Genomic DNA, 24,306 nt, shown 5'->3' with positions numbered 1-24,306 from the left:
GCATAGAGGGAGGAGCCAGCCCACACTATTAAACTCTTAAAGTGCCAATGGCTCCTGGTGGACCCATCTATACCCCATGGTACTAATATGGACCCCAGCATCCTATACGGACTACGAGAAAAGGATTTCCCCGTAGGTAACCAAAATCGTATTTTCCACATCTTTGGTAAGTGCTATTTCCTGGGTAGAATCAGTTTGTATAAAATACAATCCAGTTAAATTATTATTTTATGTAAATGTAGTATATTGCAATTACTATCTGGTTTACATTCATCCTGGGTCTAAACCAATAGTAACTGAAAAGCAAAAGTCATTTTATCAACTGTACGTAGTTCATTTGCAGATAATGGGCCATTAGTACATTTCCTTATACACATAAAAATGTTTTATAAACACATAGGGGGGAATTACATAAAAACAAACAAAGTTGACATTACTTAAAAACAAAACAAAGTTTCAGAGCATTGTATGGTGATGAGTAAAACTCTTTAGCTTTAATAAACATATAGGGAAAGCCATCAAGTCTACATATACGGTATGAGAAAAACAGGATCTATACTAAATATTTAGAAAAGGCTGGATTCTTAGAAAATACATTAAATAGTAGGAGTCACATAAAATACATTTTGAAGGTGTCCTTGATGCTCTTTGAAAGAAGAAATATTATGTTTACTTGCCAACTTTATGTTCAGTTATGTGGCATCAAACACATTCTTGTCTCTTTCCGTCCACGCTACTATTGTCAGCACAGTTTAGTAGGGGAGTAAGATGCACACATGGGGAGTTGGATCAGAGGCACACATGGGGCGGTTGGGACATTGGCACAGTTTGGTAAGGGGTCAGAGGCACACATGGGGAGGTGAGTCAGTGGCACAGTTTGGTAAGGGGTCAGAGGCACACATGGGGAGTTGGGTCAGTGGCACAGTTTGATGGGGGCGGGGGTCAGAGGAACACTAGGGGAGAGGGTCAGAAGCACACTAGGGGATAAGTGCAGAGGCACACATGGGAAAGTTCTGTGTAATTCTATTAATGGATAAGCAGGGTGAAGAGCAGAAAAAAGGAGGAGTGTTGGGGGTGGGGACAGCAGTACAGGTGGTCTGTAAAGTGAAGCCACCGAGAGGTGGGCCTGCTGAGCCTAACTTCCATGCCCCATCTAAAAATGGTTCTGTATCTGCTTTCTACTGCACCCTCTGTAGCCTCAGCCCTCTGTAGCCCTGCCCCATGGTGACATAGAGGAAGTCACCAGGGCTCGGTGCAGTATGATTATCAGGATCAGTCAGATCAGCTGCTTTAAGCAGCTGCTGGCAGCACAATGTGCTGGGTGCAGGGGCCCCATAGCAACTGCACTGCACGCTGCACTGACAGGCGGTTCTGCAACGCCGTTCCTAATTATGTCATTTTTCAAACAACCTGCAGTTACAGTGTTCCGCCTGAAAAAATAGCCCTGGTCGTAAGACAGTTTAGACTGTGCGCTGGTGAATCAATCACAAATCACACATATAAAACAAAATAAGTTGGATGTAATTACATTTTTTTCTTCATTTCAAAATAACACAATCAACTTCACTATGTGGGATTCTGGAATGATGCCACATTTACAGTTTTTATGTTACTCAAACTATATTTAACTACCTTTAGTAGGCAGGCATATCCTGACGTATATATATTGCTTACACACAAGTCCATTAGGAAGCAGTATCAGCAATGAGGGCACAAGCACTTTGCCTCATTGATATAACTTATGGGCCCTACACACTTTGCGATCCGCCGCCGAGCTGCCCGACGGCGGATAAGGCCGACGGGCGACACGGCGGCAGGGGGGCAGTGACGGGGGGTGTGAAGTTTCTTCACTCCCCCCATCACCCGGCTCCATAGCAGTGCAGACAAATATGGACGAGATCGTCCATATTGGCCTGCATGCACAGGCGACGGGGCACCAGCGCATCGTTCATCGCTGGTGCCTCCACACTGAAAGTTATGAACGGTATCTCGTCGCCCAGTGTGTAGGACCCATTAGTGTTACTCAATTGATAGGTTCCCTCGCATGAATATTGATTCGGCCTCCACTGTTTTCAGGTAACCGGAACTTTTATCAAGCCTCTCAAGCCAAACATCATAGGTTGTGGGCTTACTGTATTTGTTTCATTATTAATGATGTTTCAATATATAATTTGACTTAGAGCAGTGATTCTCAAACTGTGTGCCTTGGGACACTTGCAGGGGTGCCCTGGGTTGGTGATCCAGGACCAATTGAAATTATTTATGGTCAATGTAATAGGCAAAACCAGTACTGGCGGCTGCCAATCATAACATATGTGGACAAACAGAAGTGAATCTTGTCCCTCACCACATAATTGAACCTAAAGGTGGGTACACACTTAGCGATAAAGTAAACAACGTCGCTCATTTTGACCCTTCCTGTGTGAAGTCATTTACTTTACCACTAAGGGCTATATTTTTATAAGAGTCAGAAACTGCCGTCTTGTCGGAAAGACGTCAGTTTCTGACTGGAATAGGTCGGAAGGGGTTCCGACCTATTCAATAGGGGCACATTTTTTCCGACAAGTCGGGAAACCCGACTTGTCGGAAAGCAGGTGGATCGGCGGAATACCCGCCGATCCACCTGCTGCTGTCAGAAACGGGGCCAAATCCGACAGGTTTTGGCCCCCTTTCCGACAAACTCAATCCGACTTGAAAACAAGTCAGATTGGGTGAGGAGACGGGGAGCGGTGCGGCGGGCTACAGGGATGATAGTACCTGCAGTGCCTCCTCCGCTGCTGCACAGATCACTCCCGCTGCCAGCTCTGGCCGCCGCTGGAAGCTCCCCTGCCGGCCGCCTCACGCAGCTCCCCCGCCGGACGCCTCACGCTGCACCCCTGCCGGCCGCCTCACGCTGCACCCCTGCCGGCCGCCTCACGCTGCTCCCCCGCCAGCCGCCGAACACTGCTCCCCCCGCTGGCCGCCGCACACTGCTCCCCCCACCGCTGCTGTCAGCGCACACTGCAGCCGCTGACAGCAGCAGCAGGACAGGACAGGGGAACGGCCAAATCCGACTGTCGGATTTGGCCGCTCTTTGAATAGGGGTTGACGGGTCCATTCCGACAACTGCATGTCGGAATGGACCCGACTCTTATTGAATATACCCCTAAGTGTGTATGCTGACGAGCGATGCACGACCCCGCGGGTTGTTAACTACCCTCGATGTCGGCCGTGCATGCAGCTCAATTTGGATTCGTCGTCCAAAACTGCATGCTCCGGTTCATCGAGCACATCGCCTAGTGTGTACCCACCCTAAGGATGACATATAAACACAATTTACAAAAAAAATAATAAATTCTAAATTTCACAAAAATAAACATTTGACCTAGGGGTGCCGTGTTTCCAAACATGTTTGGGAACCACTGGCTTAGAGGCTGATTTTGATACTTTACAATTGATGTTTTAGTATGTAAGATTTTTGCTAATTATTAAAGTTACTTATTCAAGGAGGTGTAGATATCTATGAAAAATTGTTCTGTAATATTGAACTTCTCCCATCTGTCTGAGCAATGGGGGTAATTCCAAGTTGATCGCAGCAGGAAATTTTTTAGCAGTTGGGCAAAACCATGGCCCTCATTCCGAGTTGTTTGCTCGGTATTTTTCATCGCATCGCAGTGAAAATCCGCTTAGTACGCATGCGCAATGTTCGCACTGCGACTGCGTCAAGTAACTTTACTATGAAGAAAGTATTTTTACTCACGGCTTTTTCTTCGCTCCGGCGATCGTAATGTGATTGACAGGAAATGGGTGTTACTGGGCGGAAACACGGCGTTTCAGGGGCGTGTGGCTGAAAACGCTACCGTTTCCGGAAAAAACGCAGGAGTGGCCGGAGAAACGGTGGGAGTGCCTGGGCGAACGCTGGGTGTGTTTGTGACGTCAACCAGGAACGACAAGCACTGAAATGATCGCACAGGCAGAGTAAGTCTGGAGCTACTCTGAAACTGCTAAGTAGTTAGTAATCGCATTATTGCGAATACATCGGTCGCAATTTTAAGAAGCTAAGATTCACTCCCAGTAGGCGGCGGCTTAGCGTGTGTAACTCTGCTAAATTCGCCTTGCGACCGATCAACTCGGAATGAGGGCCCATGTGCACTGCAGGGGGGGCAGATATAACATGTGCAGATCGAGAGATAGATTTGGGTGTGGTGAGTTCAATCTGCAATCTAAATTGCAGTGAAAAATAAAGCAGCCAGTATTTACCCTGCACAGAAACAAAATAACCCACCCAAATCTAACTCTCTCTGCAAATGTTATATCTGCCCCCCCTGCAGTGCACATGGTTTTGCCCAACTGCTAAAAAATGTCTTGCTGCGATCAACTTGGAATTACCCTCAATGTTTCTTCTTCCGATAGGAACTTTTTCTCCTGGCGCTGCGGAATTTGTGGCACCTTGCAAACAAACACACACTCAATGTTGCTGATGATAAGGGGTAGTAGCAGTCCAACATAATTTATTTAATATTTGTAATCAAGTGCCTGGGATGTCTCCGATATATAAGTAACTATGAGACATATGGCCTAATTCAGACCTGATCGCTGTTGTGCGAATTTGCAAGGTGGCCGATTATCGTACCACTGTGCATGGGTACGGATCGTAATGCGCACGTGCGAGGCCAAACTGCAAAAGAATTCAGCATCTTTTTTGATCGCTAGTCGAACGCAGGTTAATTGGCAGGAAGCAGACGTTTGTGGGTGGTAACTGCCCTTTTTCTGGGAGTGTCAGAAAAATCGCAGGCGTTCCCAAACATTTTTAGAGAGGATGTGTGACGCCAGCTACGGCCCGATCAGCCTGTTTCTTTGGCACTGTAGGAGTAAGTCCTGGGCTACGCACAGACTGCACAGACTTGCACGGGGCAGATTATCACTCTGTCTGGGCAGTGACTATCCAATTGCAAACCTCTGCAAATTGGCAGAGGAGCGATCAGGTCTGAATTCGGCCCATAGTCACTCATAAAATCACCATTTCAAAGAACACACATTTTTGGTCTGTACGGCAAAATACACAGGACGATTCTCACCAATATTTGTCACTTGAACATATTATCAGTCCTGCTGTTAATGCAAAGAAAGAAATCGGAAGCACAAATGGAGGTACTGTACACAGTATACAACAATAAAGCCTGTAGACATAGCAGAGAGGATTCAGTATGATTTACCGAGACCGTCAGTATAGGGACAGCGGCATCAAGGCCATCAGTATGCTGGCAGCGGGATGAGCGCTAGAAAGGTTATATTCTCTACGGGTGTCATGAACACCCACAGAGAGAGAATAGCCTGTGTAATTGGTATTCCGGCATCAGCATTTCACCGTTTGTCAGGATTCCGGCGTCGGCATTTGCGTCGGCATTTGTGATCGACGGGATCCCGACTGGCAGTATCTTAACTGCTTCCCAGCAGAGAGTACTTACGACCTGATTTATGTTTGTAAGTAAAGCAAAAAAAAGCAAGTAACTTTGTGTCTGGAACATACCATGTTGCCACGCAAGGGGAGCAAATGCATTTATAGTGTTTCTATGCAGGGTCAATTTTGGCTTCTTTTGCATGTAACTGTAGTTAGCTTTATTTTGACACTGCAATTTAGATCTCAGTTTGAACACACACTCCACCCAAATTTAAATCTCTCTGCACATGTTACATTTGCCCCACCTGCAGTGCAGAATGTTTTTTGCCTAGTTGCTTGCTTTTTTGCTTTGCTTATAATCAGTGGCAGCTGCTGTCCCTGGGCACAGACTCCTGTGAGCCAATGGGAGTCAGGCTTATAGAAGATGATATGCAAGCAGAGTGCTGTGTCCCGTGCTTCGGAAGGTGGCAGGTCAATGATGCAAACAGCTGCGGCTGGATAAGGCAGCCAGAACATACAGTCAGGTCCATAAATATTGGGACATCGACACAATTCTCATATTTTGGCCTCAGAGGCGCAATCAGTAAGGATCATCAAATTCGCCGATGACACCACCGTCATCGGCCTCATCAAGGATGGGGACGAATCGGCCTATAGATGGGAAGTAGACCGGCTGGCCCAGTGGTGCATCCACAACAACCTTGAGCTCAACCCCCTCAAAACTGTCGAGATGATAGTGGACTTCAGGAAGAAGTCATCTAGTGCACCTCTGCTAACGATTGCTGACAGTGTGGTATCGCTAGTGGACTCCTTCAAGTTTCTAGGGACCACAATCTCCAGGGACCTTAAATGGGGGTCCAACGCTGACGCCACTGTTGGGAAAGCGCAGCAGAGGTTGTTCTTCCTCAGGCAACTAAGGAAGTTCAACATCCCACAGAAGCTTCTGCTCCTCTTCTACTCCGCGATTGTGGAGTCGGTACTGTGCTCCTCGATACTCGTATGGTACAGCTCCACCAGCGCGAGGGACAGATGCAGGCTCCAAAAGGTGGTCAGAACCGCAGAGAAGATCATCGGGGCCGACCTTCCCTCAGTCCAGGACCTGTACTTGTCCAGAGCTAAAAAGCGGGCAATGAAGATAGTAAAAGACCAGCTACACCCCGGCCACAGCATGTTTAACTTGCTTCCTTCAGGCAGGCGTTACAGGGCTGTCCCCGCCAGATCCACCAGAAGCCTCAAAAGTTTCTTTCCCCAAGCGGTCCGCCTGCTGAACTCCTGAACATTGACTGACTAGACGTACATGTAACTAACTTGTGTCCCTACGGTATACCTATCTGTGTAACTTTGCTTGCCCCCACACACACACACACACACCTGCTTACCTGTTACCTACTTGGCTGTAGTATAGCAAACCAAAGACAAATTCCTAGTATACGCAAGTATACCTGGCCAATAAAGCTGATTCTGATTCTGATACACCACCACAATTAAATGAAACAAACAAGATGTGCTTTAACTGCAGACTTTCCGCTTTAATTTGAGGGTATTTACATCCAAGTCAGGTGAACGGTGTAGGAATTACAACGGTTTCTATATGTGCCTCCCACTTTTTAAGGGACCAAAAGTAATGGGACAATCGACTCTAAAGCTATTTCATGGACAGGAGAGGGCTATTCCCTCGTTATTTCATCATCAATTAAGCAGGTAAAAGGTCTGGAGTAGATTCCAGGTGTGACAATTGCATTTGGAATCTGTTGCTGTCGACTCTCAATATGAGATCCAAAGAGCTGCCACTATTATTTATTTATTAACAGTTTCTTATATAGCGCAGCATATTCCGTTGTGCTTTACAATTAGAACAACAGTAATAGAACAAAACTGGGTAAAAACAGACAGACAGAGGTAGGAAGGCCCTGCTCGCAAGCTTACAATCTATAGTGAAGCAAGCCATCATTAGGCTGAAAAATCAAAACAAACCCATCCGAGAGATCGCAAAACCATTAGGTAATCACCCCGGCAGCCTCCCGGGCGGCAGGATCGCCCAAGATACATCGTATGCTATCCTTTTGCATACAATGTATCTTGGGCGATCCCAGCCACGCCTGCGGGGTCAGACCAGATTGAATGTGCAGCACATTCAATCTGGAGGATCCGATCCGATGCTCACGGGGCCGCACATCGGATTGGATCGGATACACAGGCAAAATGTCCGATTTCACCCAATATATCGGACCGAATGCCGAAAGCATAATCGTTCTAGTGTATGGGGCCCTTTAGTGGTAATAAGGTAACGTGGTTCAAAATGGAGGCCTTGCTTTTTTTTTTTTTTTGTAACCTGCTTAACAGCATACAGTATTGTGATTTTATGCCTTTTTTTCATGTTCTTATTTATATAGTTTGTTCTATTACTTGTAGATGGCCAACGTTTCTGCTGTATTTGGTGGCTCCAGAGGGATAGGCAAAGCTGTTGCAAAGTTATTAGTTCAACGCGATCATAAGGTGGCTGTTATATCAAGAAACTTGGATGTAGCCAAAGCCACAGCTGAAGAGATTGGAGGTTTGTAAGTATAATTCATATTGTAAGTATAATTTATATTGGGGGGGGGGGGGATTCAAATAGTTGCAATAATGCATTTAGTTAACGCACCTATCGCACAATAATTCCACTTATAGCCATTTCTAGTGCATTTCAATTACAAAATTGCGAAATCAGCATTCACGCGATAATTCTTGCTTATGTTACAGGCATTAAGTGGTCTGTTATTGTCCATGAAAAAGTACTGGGGGTTCTCAAAATGTGACATATGGCTGCTATATGCATTATTCTAAAACACTGTTAAAATGATATAAGGCAATTTTTAGTTTGTAAAATAAATGTTCTGCTTAAATTAGGGGTGCATAAAAATGGCTAATACAGTCAGTATGGGAACCAAAAATGTGTGATTTTGAATTTTGGATAAGGGATACTCAACCTGTAGCATATATTTGGGTCATTTTAAACCACTTTAATAAAAAATTGCAAAAAAAACCAAACAACTCTCACCTGCTAGCTTAATAACAAGGGCCCTCATTCCGAGTTGTTCGCTCGTTCTTTTTCATCGCATCGCAGTGAAAATCCGCTTAGTACGCATGCGCAAAGTTCGCACTGCGACTGCGCCAAGTAACTTTACTATGAAGAAAGTATTTTTACTCACGGCTTTTTCTTCGCTCCGGCGATCGTAATGTGATTGACAGGAAATGGGTGTTACTGGGCGGAAACACGGCGTTTCAGGGGCGTGTGGCTGAAAACGCTACCGTTTCCGGAAAAAACGCAGGAGTGGCCGGAGAAACGGTGGGAGTGCCTGGCCGAACGCTGGGTGTGTTTGTGACGTCAACCAGGAACGACAAGCACTGAACTGATCGCACAGGCAGAGTAAGTCTGGAGCTACTCTGAAACTGCTAAGTAGTTAGTAATCGCAATATTGCGAATACATCGGTCGCAATTTTAAGAAGCTAAGATTCACTCCCAGTAGGCGGCGGCTTAGCGTGTGTAACTCTGCTAAATTCGCCTTGCGACCGATCAACTCGGAATGAGGGCCAATGTCCCATTTATAAAGCATATACCCCATATACTTACCTCTCCCATAACCTTGTACGCCAATTTCCTACAGTTTCCTTTTTTTCTCTAGCATCCGTAAGGGATATTGGTATTTTTTCCCTTTTTTTTGTTTTTTCCCCCCGTAAATTTGGCCATATCACATTTCCCATTATAAGTATAATTGAAGTGAATTAAAGGGTTTGGAGCAGTTTTTTATGAAAAAAAACTGCTCCAAATGTCCTTTAATACATTCAGGTGATACTAAAATAATATGAAAAGGGTGTGAGAACACCCCTTTTCACATTATGTTAATAAATGGGCTAGTCTGTTGGTAGACCGCACAGCCCTCACTTCTTTTCAGTGTCATGCTTGCGTCACTTAAAATAAGATTTTACTCACCGGTAAATCTATTTCTCGTAGTCCGTAGTGGATGCTGGGCCTCCGTAAGGACCATGGGGATTAGCGGCTCCGCGGGAGACTGGGCACAACTAAAGAAAGCTTTAGGACTACCTGGTGTGCACTGGCTCCTCCCACTAAGACCCTCCTCCAGACCTCAGTTAGGATACTGTGCCCGGAAGAGCTGACACAAATAGGAAGGATTTTGAATCCCGGGTAAGACTCATACCAGCCACACCAATCACACCGTATAACTCGTGATACTATACCCAGTTAACAGTATGAAATATAACTGAGCCTCTCAACAGATGGCTCAACAATAACCCTTTAGTTAGGCAATAACTATAAACAAGTATTGCAGACAATCCGCACTTGGGATGGGCGCCCAGCATCCACTACGGACTACGAGAAATAGATTTACCGGTGAGTAAAATCTTATTTTCTCTGACGTCCTAAGTGGATGCTGGGACTCCGTAAGGACCATGGGGATTATACCAAAGCTCCCAAACGGGCGGGAGAGTGCGGATGACTCTGCAGCACCGAATGAGCAAACTCCAGGTCCTCCTCAGCCAGGGTATCAAACTTGTAGACTGTTGCAAAAATGTTTGAACCCGACCAAGTAACAGCTCGGCAAAGTTGTAAAGCCGAGACCCCTCGGGCAGCCGCCCAAGAAGAGCCCATTTTCCTCGTGGAATGGGCTTTTACAGATTTAGGGTGTGGCAGTCCAGCCGCAGCATGTGCAAGTTGAATCGTGCTACAGATCCAGCGAGCAATAGTCTGCTTAGAAGCAGGAGCACCCAGCTTGTTGGGTGCATACAGGATAAATAGCGAGTCAGTTTTCCTGACTCCAGCCGTCCTGGAAACATATACTTTTCAGGGCCCTGACTACGTCCAGTAACTTGAAATCCTCCAAGTCCCAAGTAGCCGCAGGCACCACAATAGGTTGGTTCACATGAAAAACTGATACCACCTTAGGAAGGAATTGGGAACGAGTCCTCAATTCCGCCTTATCCATATAAAATACAGATAAGGGCTTTTGTATGACAAAGCCGCCAATTCTGATACACGCCTGGCCGACGCCACGGCCCACAGCATGACCACTTTCCACGTGAGGTATTGTAGCTCCACGGATTTAAGTGGCTCAACCCAATGCGACTTCAGGAAATCCAACACCACGTTGAGATCCCACGGTGCCACTTGAGGCACAAACGGGGGCTGACTATGCAGCACTCCCTTAACAAAAGTCCGAACTTCAGGCAGTGAAGCCAGTTCTATTTTGGAAGAAAATCGATAGAGCCGAAATCTAGACCTTCATGGAACCCAATTTTAGGCCCATAGTCACCTCTGACTGTAGGAAGTGCAGAAATCGACCTAGCTGAAATTTCTCCTTTGGGGCCTTCCTGGCCTCACAGCACGCAACATATTTCCACCATATGCGGTGATAATGGTTTGCGTTCACTTCTTTCCTAGCTTTAAATAGCATAGGGATAACTTCCTCCGGAATGCCCTTTTCCTTCAGGATCCGGCATTCAACCGCCATGCCGTCAAACGCAGCCGCGGTACGTCTTGGAACAGACAGGCCCCCTGCTGCAGCAGGTCCTGTCTGAGCGGCAGAGGCCATGGGTCCTCTGAGATCATTTCTTGGAGTTCTGGTTACCAAGCTCTTCTTGGCCAACCCGGAACAATGAGTATAGTTCTTACTCCTCTCCTTCTTATTATTCTCATTACCCTGGGTAAGAGAGGCAGAGAAGGGAACACATACACCGACTGGTACACCCACGGTGTTACCAGAGCGTCCACAGCTATCGCCTGAGGGTCCCTTGACCTGGCGCAATATCTTTGTAGCTTTTTGTTGAGGCGGGACGCCATCATGTCCACCTGTGGCCTTTCCCAACGGTGTACAATCATTTGGAAAACTTCTGGATGAAGTCCCCACTCTCCCGGGTGGAGGTCGTGTCTTCTGAGAAAGTCTGCTTCTCAGTTGTCCACTCCGGGAATGAACACTGCTGACAGTGCTAACACATGATTTTCCGCCCATCGGAGAATCCTTGTGGCTTCTGCCATCGCCATCCTGCTTCTTGTGCCGCCCTGTCTGTGTACATGAGCGACCGCCGTGATGTTGTCTGACTGGATCAGCACCGGCCGGTGTTGAAGCAGGGGTCTAGCCTGACTTAGGGCATTGTAAATGGCCCTTAGTTCCAGAATATTTATGTGTAGGGAAGTCTCCTGACTTTTCCATAGCCTTGGAAGTTTCTTCCCTGTGTGACTGCCCCCCAGCCTCGAAGGCTGGCGTCCGTGGTCACCAGGACCCAGTCCTGTATGCCGAATCTGCGGCCCCCTAGAAGATGAGCACTCTGCAGCCACCACAACAGCGACACCCTGGCCCTTGGAGACAGGGTTATCCGCCGATGCATCTGAAGATGCGACCCGGACCACTTGTCCAACAGATCCCCCTGGAAAATCCTTGCATGGGACCTGGCGAATGGAATTTCTTCGTAAGAAGCTACCATCCTTCCCAGGGCTCGCGTGCATTGATGCACCGACACCTGTATACGTATTAGGAGGTCTCTGTCTAGAGACGACAACTCCTTGGACTTCTCCTTCGGGAGAAACCCTTTTTATCCTGTTCCGTGTCCAGAACCATACCCAGGAACAGTAGACGCGTCGTAGGAACCAGCTGCGACTTTGGAATATTTAGAATCCAGCCGTGCTGTTGTAGCACTTCCCGAGATAGTGCTACTCCGCCGAACAACTGCTCCCTGGACCTCGCCTTTATAAGGAGATCGTCCAAGTACGGGATAATTATTTCGGCCATTACCTTGGTAAATACCTCGGTGCCGGGGACAGACCAACGGCAACGTCTGGAATTGGTAATGACAATCCTGTACCACAATTTTGAGGTACTCCTGGTGAAGAGGGTAAATAGGGACATGCAGGTAAGCATCCTTGATGTCCAGTGATACCATGAAATTCTCCAGGCTTGCAATAATCGCCCTGAGCAATTCCATTTTGAACTTGAACCTTCGTATATAAGTGTTCAAGGCTTTAAATTTTAGAATGGGTCTCACCGAACCGTCTGGTTTCGGTACCACAACATTTTGGAATAGTAACCCCGGCCTTGTTGAAGGAGGGGTACCTTGATTTCACCTGCTGGAAGTACAGCTTGTGAATTGCCGCCAGTACTACCTTTCTCCGAGGGCAGCAGGCAAGGCTGATGTGAGGTAACGGCGAGGGGGAGTCGCCTCGAACTCCAGCCTGTATCCCTGTGATACTATTTGCAGAACCTAGGGATCCACCTGTGGGCAAGCCCACTGGTCCCTGAAGTTCCCGAGACGCGCCCCTACCGCACCTGTCTCCACCTGTGGAGCCCCAACGTCATGCGGTGGACTCAGAGGAAGCGGGGGAAGATTTTTGATCCTGGGAACTGGCTGCTGGTGCAGCTTTTTCCTTCTTCCCTTGTCTCTGTGCAGAAAGGAAGCGCCTTTGACCCGCTTGCTTTTCTGAAGCCGAAAGGACTGTACCTGAAAATACAGTGCTTTCTTAGGCTGTGAGGAAACCTGAGGTAAAAATTTTTCTTCCCAGCTGTTGCTGTGGATACGAGGTCCCAGAGACCATCCCCAAACAATTCCTCACCCTTATAAGGCAGAATCTCCATGTGCCTTTTATAGGCAGCATCACCTGTCCACTGCCGGGTTTCTAATACCCTCCTGGCAGAATGGACATTGCATTAATTCTGGATGCCAGCCGGCAAATATCCCTCTGTGCATCCTTCATATCTAAGACGACGTCTTTAATATGCTCTATGTTAGCAAACTATTATCCCTGTCTTAGAGTATTAATATTATCTGACTGGGTATCAGACCACGCTGCAGCAGCACTATTTATGCTGAGGCAATTGCAGGTCTCAGTATATAACCTGAGTGTGTATATACAGACTTCAGGATAGCCTCCTGCTTTTTATCAGCAGGCTCCTTCAAGGTGGCCGTATCCTAAGACGGCAGTGCCACCTTTTTTGACAAACGTGTGAGCGCCTTATCCACCCTAAGGGATATCTCCCAACGTGACCTATCCTCTGGCGGGAAAGGGTACGCCATCAGTAACTTTTTAGAAATTACCAGTTTCTTATCGGGGGAACCCACGCTACTTTACACACTTCATTCATTCATCTGATGGGGAAACAAAACACTGGCTGCTTTTTCTCCCCAAAAATAAAACCCCTTTTATGTGGAACTTGGGTTCATGTCAGAATTGCGTAACACATTTTTCATTGCCGAGATCATGTAACGGATGTTCCTAGTGGATTGTGTATATGTCTCAACCTCGTCGACACTGGAGTCAGACTCCGTGTCGACATCTGTGTCTGCCATCTGAGGTAACGGGCATTTTTTTGAGCCCCTGATGGCCTTTGAGACGCCTGGGCAGGCGCGGGCTGAGAAGCCGGCTGTCCCACAGCTGTTTTACGTCATCCAGCCTTCTATGTAAGGAGTTGACATTGTCGGTTAATACCTTCCACCTATCCATCCACTCTGGTGTCGGCCCCACAGGGGGCGACATCCCATTTATCGGCCTCTGCTCCACCTCCACGTAACCTTCCTCATCCCACATGTCGACACAGCCGTACCGACACACAGCACACACACAGGGAATGCTCTGACTGAGGACAGGACCCCACAAAGTCCTTTGGGGAGACAGAGAGAGAGTATGCCAGCACACACCAGAGCGCTATATAATGCAGGGATTAACACTATAACTGAGTGATTTTTCCCCCAATAGCTGCTTGTATAAACAATATTGCGCCTAAATTTAGTGCCCCCCCTCTCTTTTTAACCCTTTGAGCCTGAAAACTACAGGGGAGAGCCTGGGGAGCTGTCTTCCAGCTGCACTGTGAAGAGAAAATGGCGCCAGTGTGCTGAGGGAGATAGCTCCTCCCCTTTTTCGCTGACTTTTCTCCCGCTTTTTTATGGATTCTGGCAGGGGTATTTATCACATATATAGCCTCTGGGGCTATATATTGTGATGATTTTGCCAGGCAAGGTGTTTATATTGCTGCTCAGGGCGCTCCCCCCCCCCCCCCCCCCAGCGCCCTGCACCCATCAGTGACCGGAGTGTGAGGTGTGCATGAGGAGCAATGGCGCACAGCTGCAGTGCTGTGCGCTACCTTGGTGAAGACTGAAGTCTTCTGCCGCCGATTTTCCGGAACACTTCTTGCTTCTGGCTCTGTAAGGGGGCCGGCGGCGCGGCTCCGGGACCGAACATCAATGGCCGGTTCCATGCGGTCGATCCCTCTGGAGCTAATGGTGGCCAGTAGCCTAAGAAGCCCAAGCTACCACCAGTTAGGTAGGTTCGCTTCTTCTCCCCTTAGTCCCTCGCTGCAGTGAGTCTGTTGCCAGCAGATCTCACTGTAAAATAAAAAACCTAAAATATACTTTCTTTCTAGGAGCTCAGGAGAGCCCTTAGTGTGCATCCAGCTCAGCCGGGCACAAGAATCTTAACTGAGGTCTGGAGGAGGGTCTTAGTGGGAGGAGCCAGTGCACACCAGGTAGTCCTAAAGCTTTCTTTAGTTGTGCCCAGTCTCCTGCGGAGCCGCTAATCCCCATGGTCCTTACGGAGTCCCAGCATCCACTTAGGACGTCAGAGAAAAGGGGATGGACTAGCCAGCCATTGAGCTCTGGGTCCCAACTACCATTACAAACACCCTTTTATATTTAGCCCATGGTAAAGTGTGCAGTTATTCTTCTCAGTTCATATGTGAATTATTATGGGCATATGTTGTCTATATTAGGGATCGCCAACGGTGAGTACCATCGATGGCATGGAGCCATTGATGGTTTGCAACCAGCAGTCTGCTGAGCCCCTAATCAGGAACGGGCTCAGCAGACCGCTGTGGGGCAGGGCTAACCTCTAGCTGACAGGGAAGGTAAACATCGGCTCCGAGTCTGTCATTGATGGTGCAGAACCATTGGATCTCTGCCATCGATGGGTAAACCACTGATCATTTTTAACCGATGGTTATCACTAGCTGACATGGGATGAAAATATCTTGTATATTCTCAGTGGCTGTAATGCAGTTCAGACAGACTTACAAATATATATTTTTTTAAATAATTGGTGAGGAGTTACTTCCACAAATCTATATGTAATTTAGTTCCCTGTATAAATCACTGTATTATACACTCCTCTGAACCTTCCAGAATTGAACATTAGCACAGTTTAGTGCAAACCCTGAGGCCATGCAACAAATCACAGACATGCCTTTTACCATGTACTTTGCAAATCATGGGGTTTGTGGCAGTGGAACGATCAGTGATTTGTAATAACTTGGTAGGGTATATAATACTAATCTCGCTATTTAAGGCAAATGTTCAGTTGACAAAATTAAATTCTCATTTTTTACTGAACGCTTTGTCTTCCAGCTCACCTAGCTTTAAGCTGTGACATCGCTAAAGAACAAGATGTTCAACGCACATTTTACGAGATTACGAAAAATCTTGGCAATGTTAACTACCTGGTCAATGCAGCAGGCATAAATAGGTATGAAACGACTGTACTATACATACCATCTCGCCAACTGCGCCAAACTGCTAATCCATCACCGACCGTGCCACTATACTTTGCCGTTTATCTTTGAACCTCTCTGATAATATGCAAAACAAATTGAAGATCCATTACTAGACTGTTTGGTGCTCGCTAAAATCCTATGTGCTTTATTCAGAAAATCATTTTTACTATGGAACCAGTTTGAAAAGTAAATTTTTCTGGAGGAGGTAGGTTCACGGGAAATTTGAGGAAAAATGACTTCACAGAAAGGGTAGTGGCCAAGTGGAATAGCCTCCCATTAGAGGTGGTAGAGGCTAAGACAGTAGAGCAATTTAAACATGCATGGGCTAGACATAGGGATATCCTTAAGGGGGGTACACACGTACAGATGTGTGCTTAAATTATAAGCAATCTGACTACATCACTTAGAAATTAAGCACACATTGCTCCATGTGTATAGCCCATAGCGATAGCGTTGCGTGGCCCCGCGCATCGCTATCGCTGACTATAGATTGGCCTGCATGCGCCGCTGGATAAAGTGGGCATTTTTTTTCCCCTCGCTCAGGTCACATCGCACTGTGTGCTGAACGTCCTGAGATGTGCGCTGAGCGATTTGTGATAGATCGCTCAGCACACATCTCTGGGAGAAATCTCCCCCCTTTACAAAGAAATAAGGATCAAATAAGGTTGGAGATAAAAATATGGTAAAAATAAAAAGGGCAGACTAGATGGGCCAAGTGGTTCTTATCTGCCGTCAATTTCTATGTTTCTACTGAAGGGATGACAGGGGCGGTCGCCCTGGGGCCCCCACACATACTGTCTGTCCCCCTCCTGCCGCTGTAACATCCTATTGCCGGGCGTCCCTGCAGTGCACATTATGATAGCGTTGCGTCCGGCGTCTCTGTGTTAGTACTGGGGATAGAGAAAGTGGGGAAGCAGATGGGGGAGGAGAATATCATCTACTTCATACTTCTTACATCGGCACCTAGCCCTCAGCTTCGGCCACCATGATGATGATTTCAGTATCATGTTCTCTGATGCAGGAATGTTTACATACCATGTACTTGTCTAGCATTGTATTGTACTGTAAGTCACTGTTTTCTTGACCTCTGCTCATTTGTTTATGTACTTTGTTAGGCGCTGCGGAACCTTGTAGTGCCATATAAATAAGGGATAATAATATACAAACCCTGGCAGCCCTGGGAATAAGGGAGCATAGTTTCCATACACTACCTCATCTTAGAGAAAAATAAGAATTTACTCACCGGTAATTCTATTTCTCGTAGTCCGTAGTGGGTGCTGGGTACTCCGTAAGGACCATGGGGAATAGACGGGCTCCGCAGGAGACTGGGCACTCTTAAAAGAAAGATTAGGTACTATATCTGGTGTGCACTGGCTCCTCCCTCTATGCCCCTCCTCCAGACCTCAGTTAGGGAAACTGTGCCCGGAAGAGCTGACATTACTAGGAAAGGATTTGGAATCCAGGGTAAGACTCATACCAGCCACACCAATCACACCGTACAACTCGTGATAACTATACCCAGTTAACAGTATGAACAACAACTGAGCCTCATTCAACAGATGGCTCATAACAATAACCCTTTAGTTAAGCAATAACTATATACATGTATTGCAGAGAGTCCGCACTTGGGACGGGCTCCCAGCATCCACTACGGACTACGAGAAATAGAATAACCGGTGAGTAAATTCTTATTTTCTCTGACGTCCTAGTGGATGCTGGGAACTCCGTAAGGACCATGGGGAATAGCGGGCTCCGAAGGAGGCTGGGCACTCTAGAAAGATTTAGGACTACATGGTGTGCACTGGCTCCTCCCACTATGACCCTCCTCCAAGCCTCAGTTAGATTTCGTGCCCGGCCGAGGTTGGATGCACACTAGGGGCTCTCCTGAGCCCTTAGAAAGAAAGTATAATTTTAGGTTTTTTATTTTCAGTTAGACCTGCTGGCAACAGGCTCACTGCAGCGAGGGACTAAGGGGAGAAGAAGCGAACTCGCCTGCTTGCAGCCGGATTGGGCTTCTTAGGCTACTGGACACCATTAGCTCCAGAGGGATCGACCGCAGGCCCAGTCCTTGGTGTTCGGTCCCGGAGCCGCGCCGCCGTCCCCCTTACAGAGCCAGAAGCAAGAAGAGGTCCGGAAAATCGGCGGCAGAAGACATCAGTCTTCACCAAGGTAGCGCACAGCACTGCAGCTGTGCGCCATTGCTCCTCGTGCACACTTCACACTCCGGTCACTGAGGGTGCAGGGCGCTTTGGGGGGGGGGGGGGGCGCCCTGAGCTGCAATAAAAACACCTTGGCTGGCAAAAATACCACAATATATAGCCCTAGAGGCTATATATGTGGTAAATTCCCCTGCCAGAATCCAGAAAAAAGCGGGAGAATAGGCAGCGGAAAAGGGGCGGAGCTATCTCCCTCAGACACACTGGCGCCATTTCTCCTTCACAGATCCGCTGGAAGGAAGCTCCCTGGCTCTCCCCTGCAGTCTACACTTCAGAACAGGGTAAAAACAGAGAGGGGGGGCACTAAATTTGGGCGCAATACATATATAATATAAAAAGCAGCTATAGGGGACATAACTTAGTTAGTCCCTGCATTATATAGCGCTCTGGTGTGTGCTGGCATACTCTCACTCTGTCCCCCCAAAGGGCTTTTGTGGGTCCTGTCCTCATTCGGAGCATTCCTTGTGTGTGTGCGGTGTGTCGGTACGGCTGTGTCGACATGTTTGATTAGGATAATGATGTGGAGGCGGAGCAGATGCCTTTAGAAGGGATGTCACCCCCTGCGGGGCAGACACCTGAGTGGATGGGCTTATGGAAAGTAATGAGTGCACGTATAGACTCCTTATATAAGAAAATCGACGACATGCCAAATGTGGGACAGCCGACTTCTCAGCTCGTGCCTGCCCAGGCGTCGCATGGGTCGTCAGGGGCTCTAAAACGCCCGCTACCTCAAGCAGACCCAGATGTCGACATGGATACTGACACCAGTGTCGACGACGATGAGTCAAACCTGATGCCCACTAAGGCCATTCACTGTATGATTGAGGCAATGAAAGAGGTGTTAAACATTTCTGATATAACTACTGGTACCACTAAAAAGGGTATTATGTTTGGAGAGAAAAAACTACCCGTAGTTTTTCCCCATCAGATGAATTAAATGAAGTGTGTGAAGAAGCGTGGGCTTTCCCTGATAAAAAATTGGTAATTCCTAAGAAGGTACTAATGGCGTTCCCTTTCCCGCCAGAGGATAGGTCACGTTGGGAAACACCGCCTAGAGTGGTTAAAGCGCTCACACGTTTGTCTAAAAAGGTGGCACTACCGTCTCCGGATACGGCCGCCCTCGAGAAACCTGCTGATAGAAAGCAGGAGGCGATCCTGAAGTCTGTATATACACACACAGGTGACAATGCTAAATTCCTTTGTCGTATAAACAACCCTCTATGAAGTCTAAGAACACTGTACGCTGTTTACTTAAGAAGTACCGTAATGGTACGCTAGTTGCGTAACGATCGCTCAGCCGTAGGCGAGACGCTCAAGCGTCACGTTCGCTCACGGCCCAGTGATCACAGGACACGTTATTGGCTATGACTAGAGTAATGATTCGCTATGGCGTAGCGGACGCTCGAGACCACGAGGAGATCACCAGCGGCGCAGACGCTCACAACGCTATACCTTTATGTCTAAACCTTATACCAATGAAATACACAGAATACCTTCATGTGAATACAGGGTGTAAGTGCAACCTTGTGTAACCTGACTAACTACAAAGCTGCTTGAGCGTCACCGACGCTCAAGTGAATACTTAACACTATAGAAAAATACACAGATACTGGTTTAGGGTCCAAAGCCTATTAACTGTATTATATCTAATATACTTGTAAAAGGGGATAACAGTACAAATGATACACTACAATATAACAGAGACTTCCTAACCAAAATACAATACTATCTAATACAATACAATACTAGTCTAGGGGAGATACGAGAGAGAGAGAGAAGGGAAAGAGAGAGAGAGAGACGGAGAGAGATGAGAGAAATTGGCTCACAGAAAGACAATGATTACGGAGAGAAACTTACGCACAAGGGTAAACGATCGCATGCGCCTGGACATCCAGCACCCGATTTTCAGCAATGAGAACCGTTGAAGAGTGAGAGCTGGATGTGGTCGGCCTGCCTATTTATGCCCCACACACAATGCAATCTCATAGTCCCTACAATCCCATTGTCCATTGGATGAAGGAATTCGACCCTGTATCACAACAAAAGGTCATAGGTTGATTCATACAGGTGGGCTGTGACGATTTCCAACAGCTCAGGTGGGTGGGAAACTAGGTTTCCCGCCGCATACCTGAGTACGAGTAAATAATAGAAATGGACATAAACTTCTTATGTCCATAACTATTCGCACGAGCGATTAATACGCTCCAAACCAACACCGGAATATTGCTAATTAAATACTCTTCCGATGGGTACCAAACACTGCTGTATGATTCCTGTTAGACCCTTCGTACAATACAAAGAGGGATTACTTTAAACAGGGACCTTCTATATTAACCAAACTTTCAGAAACTATCAAAGGGATCATGATCTATAATTTACATTAATTGTGAAAATATGTAACGAATGAGTCGCACGCTACGACTACATAAACTCTACCGTAAATACGCATACCGCGCCTGCGAGTGCACGCTATTGCGGGTATGCGCCTTCACGGGAGAGCGTATGCATGCGCAGCACGGACCAGTGTGCGGTGCAAATATGGCAACGTGCATGGGGATATTTTTCTGACTTTGACAGTCCACCCTTTGGCAGTCAATAATAACTGCCACCTTCTAAAACATTTCAAAAGGAGAAAAATATATGTCAGGGGTTAATTCATTTCCATGGTTGGGTGAGGGAGGAGAGAGGAGTAGGTGTGAAGAGGGTATGACCTAGTGTGATAGCAGAAGCATGTGTGTATGAGTCCATGTTTGGAGGGTCATGTATCATCGTGCCGTACGTGTTGTAAATCAAGCTTCGAGGTATTGCGAAGTATACATTTGAATTCCTTCTTATCCTGTGGTACAGGTCTGTGGATGGGCTGTCAAACTTTACCGAGCTCTTTTCGGATTTTGAACAAAATGGGGAGCACATTTTAGTTGATGGTACATGAATGGGGGAGGTATGTGGTTGCTGATATCTGTGCCTGTATTCCCTATCGTCTATGTGTGTCATTACCTGAGGGTTGTAGAGATGAAGATAAAGAACACTTATGGAAAATGCAATGATATTCTATGTCAGGGAAATGTACATCTGTCGTCGAAGTTGTGTTCGGTATCTGTTGAGAGTCGTCTTCTTTGCGCTGTATTGCTCCTTGGGCATGAGCAAATAGCTTTGTCAGAGCCATCGGATTTACAAAAAATGTTGGGCTAGCGTGAGTTTTAAAAGTACTAGGGAAACTGGGGATCCATGGCAAAGTTCATCAAATGTCCATTTCTCAAGTGGTCAAAACTTCATCTTTGGTGCTTGTCTGTTGTCTGTATAGCGTCTCGTCAACTTCCTCGTCCAAGGGGGTCTTCGTATCTTGGAGAAAAGCAGAAAAAAACAGGTGAAAGAAACGGACCGTATAATCGCATTTTCATCACATTCTGGTTTCTATCATTGGGTCATAAATCAAATCCAGGTTAATTACAGTTTCCTCACTCCTCAAGCTCATCACTTTTGTACTTTGTTTGCACCTCATTAAAGCCTGCCCGCATCTAAATATCAATCCAATCGATATAACGACACCCAAGATACATAGTAGAAACTTTCCAACATCCATTATGACTCCTTGAGCCCAGTCTCCTAAACCGGAGAACCAATTTCGCGGGTTCAACCATGACACCCAACCAGTCAGCTCATTACCTACAGCAGCAAGGGTGAGATTGTGTTTTCGACGAAATTCCCACTTTAATTGCAGAATATCGTCCATCTTTTGGTCTATGACCTCTACCGGATCCTCGGTGCTATTCGTGATATAAGTGCAACACTTTATGCCGTACTGTGTTGCCAATGTAACACAATATCCGCCTGTTACTGCTGTAAGATAATTAAGAACCATCCTATGCTGAACTAGTTCCGTTTTGTAAGCTTGAAGTTCTCTTCCAGTGTATCTAAACGTGTCATCATACATTTCAGTGATATTATCTAACAAATTGGCGAGTGCGGAAATGTATCTATAATTCATCACTCCTCGAGCGGTGCGAGTGAAATCTAACGCTACCAGAACCTGAATCCCGGTGGATTCATGGATAAGATCAGAGGCCGGATGCTCTAACCTTTCTGACAGTTGTCTTTTAACTCGGTGCTCGTAATGAGTGTGAGTATAAGGAGCTTGGGCACCACGGTGTATGTCCTTCATTTTGTCATGTGTAACAGTCATCACTTCAGGCAATACTTTTCCAATATAACACAATCCTTCAGAGTTTGGGGCAAGCCACTTGTACGCCTTTCTCCCGCATATGAAATATGCATCATCGGGGAGAACATAAGGGACAGAGAAGGACATTACCATGTTACAAACTTTCCAGGTGAAATCTCCTGACCCTAATTCTTCCATCTGCTTAATGCACGTATCAGTTTGTACGATATGTGCACAGTATCCTGGTGATACCTCTCCAACTCTAGTAATCCTATTTCCTAAGGTATATCGATACCGGAAAGATTTTCCTCTACTGGCTATGTGGCGTACGAGCTCTGTATCTGTAGGCATTCTATCTGCTCTGTGTGAAAAGGTCATGGTTTGGTTGCTCCATGACACTTCCCAATTTCCCGGCTTACGGGGGTTGGAGATATTAAAACATAAGAGGGACCTATCCACATGGTATTGGTGGAGCTTCAAACTAGGAGGGCTGGAGATGTTAAACCTCCGGTCCACCGGTCTCCCACCACTTAGCTCAAGTACCTCCCCTAACGTTAAAGGAAATGGTACTAGCCCTGATTTGCTATGACCCTGAGGTACTTGAGAGCATACCCAACAATCTGTTTGGTTTAACACGTTACCCACTAAAGAGTGATAGTCACTCAATGGATGCCGGTCTATATGGATATTAAAACTGGATTGGCATTTCTTTATGCATCCATCTTCAACCAGATTATCACAGAGCCTACAGATACAATTTTCTTCAGCTAACAATCCATCACAATTTCTTCTATCGGATCGTTTTCTGATACTCGCCTTTGCTTGTTGGTTTGGTTGATCTTGGAAAACTACGCCTCCATCATCATAATCGGAACCCATTCCAGATCCTCTCTCGACCTCTATGGTACTCTCGCCGGAACAGACTGCTCTGGTCAACATCACGGTTAACATCAAAATCCGGATCACAGTCTCTTGGGGCAAGTCCATCTTTGAGGAGGAAATAGAGAAGAATGAGAAGGGGAAAAAAAAGAAATTTCAAGGAAGAGGGGATGGGAAGTGGAGAAAAACAATAAAAGGGAGAGGGGAGTCGACAACTGCTTTCGGTCTTCAAGGCTCAGGTGCCGCCTCAGTCCTCCTGGAACAGACACTCCAGTGATACAACCTCTACCGTCTGTTCCTTATCACGGGACTTCTCTGGATCAGCAACCTTTTTGCAGTGGGATGAATGGACCCAAGTCTCTCTCTCAGCCACCTTCAATGCTGTGGTGCTAGTCAATAAGACCTGGTATGGTCCTTCCCATCTATCAATAAGACAACCTGAGCGTAGAAAATTTCGTATCATTACATAATCCCCAGGTTCAATGTTATGACAATTACTATCTGGTAAATCAGGAATCACCAACTTCAGATTATCATTTTGATTCCTCAACTGCTTACTCATGTTAATCAAGTACTTTACAGTTACTTCATTGTTACATTTCAAATCATCCTGAGGGTTAATCATGACATGCGGTTGTCGACCAAACAAGATTTCAAAAGGAGACAGATTAAGAGGGGACCTGGGAGTGGTTCTGATGCTATACAAAACAATGGGTAAAGCTTCTGGCCACGTCAATCCTGTCTCTGCCATTACTTTACTCAATTTATTTTTAATAGTGCTGTTCACTCTTTCGACCTTCGCGCTCGCCTGTGGACGGTACGGAGTGTGCAGCTTGCTATCAATTCCCATCAACTTACACATTCCTTGAAAGCCATCACCTGTAAAATGGGTACCCCTATCACTTTCAATGATTCTAGGGATACCATATCTACATACAAATTCCTGCACAATTTTCTTAGCTGTAAACATAGCGGTATTTGTAGCTGCTGGGAAAGCTTCGACCCAATTCGAGAAAACATCTATACAAACAAGTACATATTTCAAATTTCGACATGGGGGTAATTGAATGAAGTCGATTTGTATTACCTGGAAAGGGCCGCCGGCAGGTGGGATATGGGATGGTTCTGTAGGTATTGCCT

The 24,306-nt window shown here is 46.5% G+C and overlaps 1 protein-coding gene across 1 annotated transcript in view; it reads left to right on the top strand.

Moving 5' to 3' along the window:
* CBR4 (carbonyl reductase 4) overlaps positions 1–24,306 on the top strand; it is an 80,863-nt gene that overhangs the window by 5,144 nt on the left and 51,413 nt on the right. The window contains exons 2-3 of the mRNA XM_063948675.1: positions 7,793–7,934; positions 15,764–15,881. Coding sequence (XP_063804745.1) covers positions 7,793–7,934; positions 15,764–15,881 — 260 coding nt within the window. The remainder of the gene's footprint in view (positions 1–7,792; positions 7,935–15,763; positions 15,882–24,306) is intronic.

Source organism: Pseudophryne corroboree, chromosome 1 (genome assembly GCF_028390025.1).
Source record: "Pseudophryne corroboree isolate aPseCor3 chromosome 1, aPseCor3.hap2, whole genome shotgun sequence".
Classification (NCBI taxonomy): Eukaryota; Metazoa; Chordata; class Amphibia; order Anura; family Myobatrachidae; genus Pseudophryne; species Pseudophryne corroboree.
This window is presented reverse-complemented; position numbering and strand designations above follow the sequence as displayed.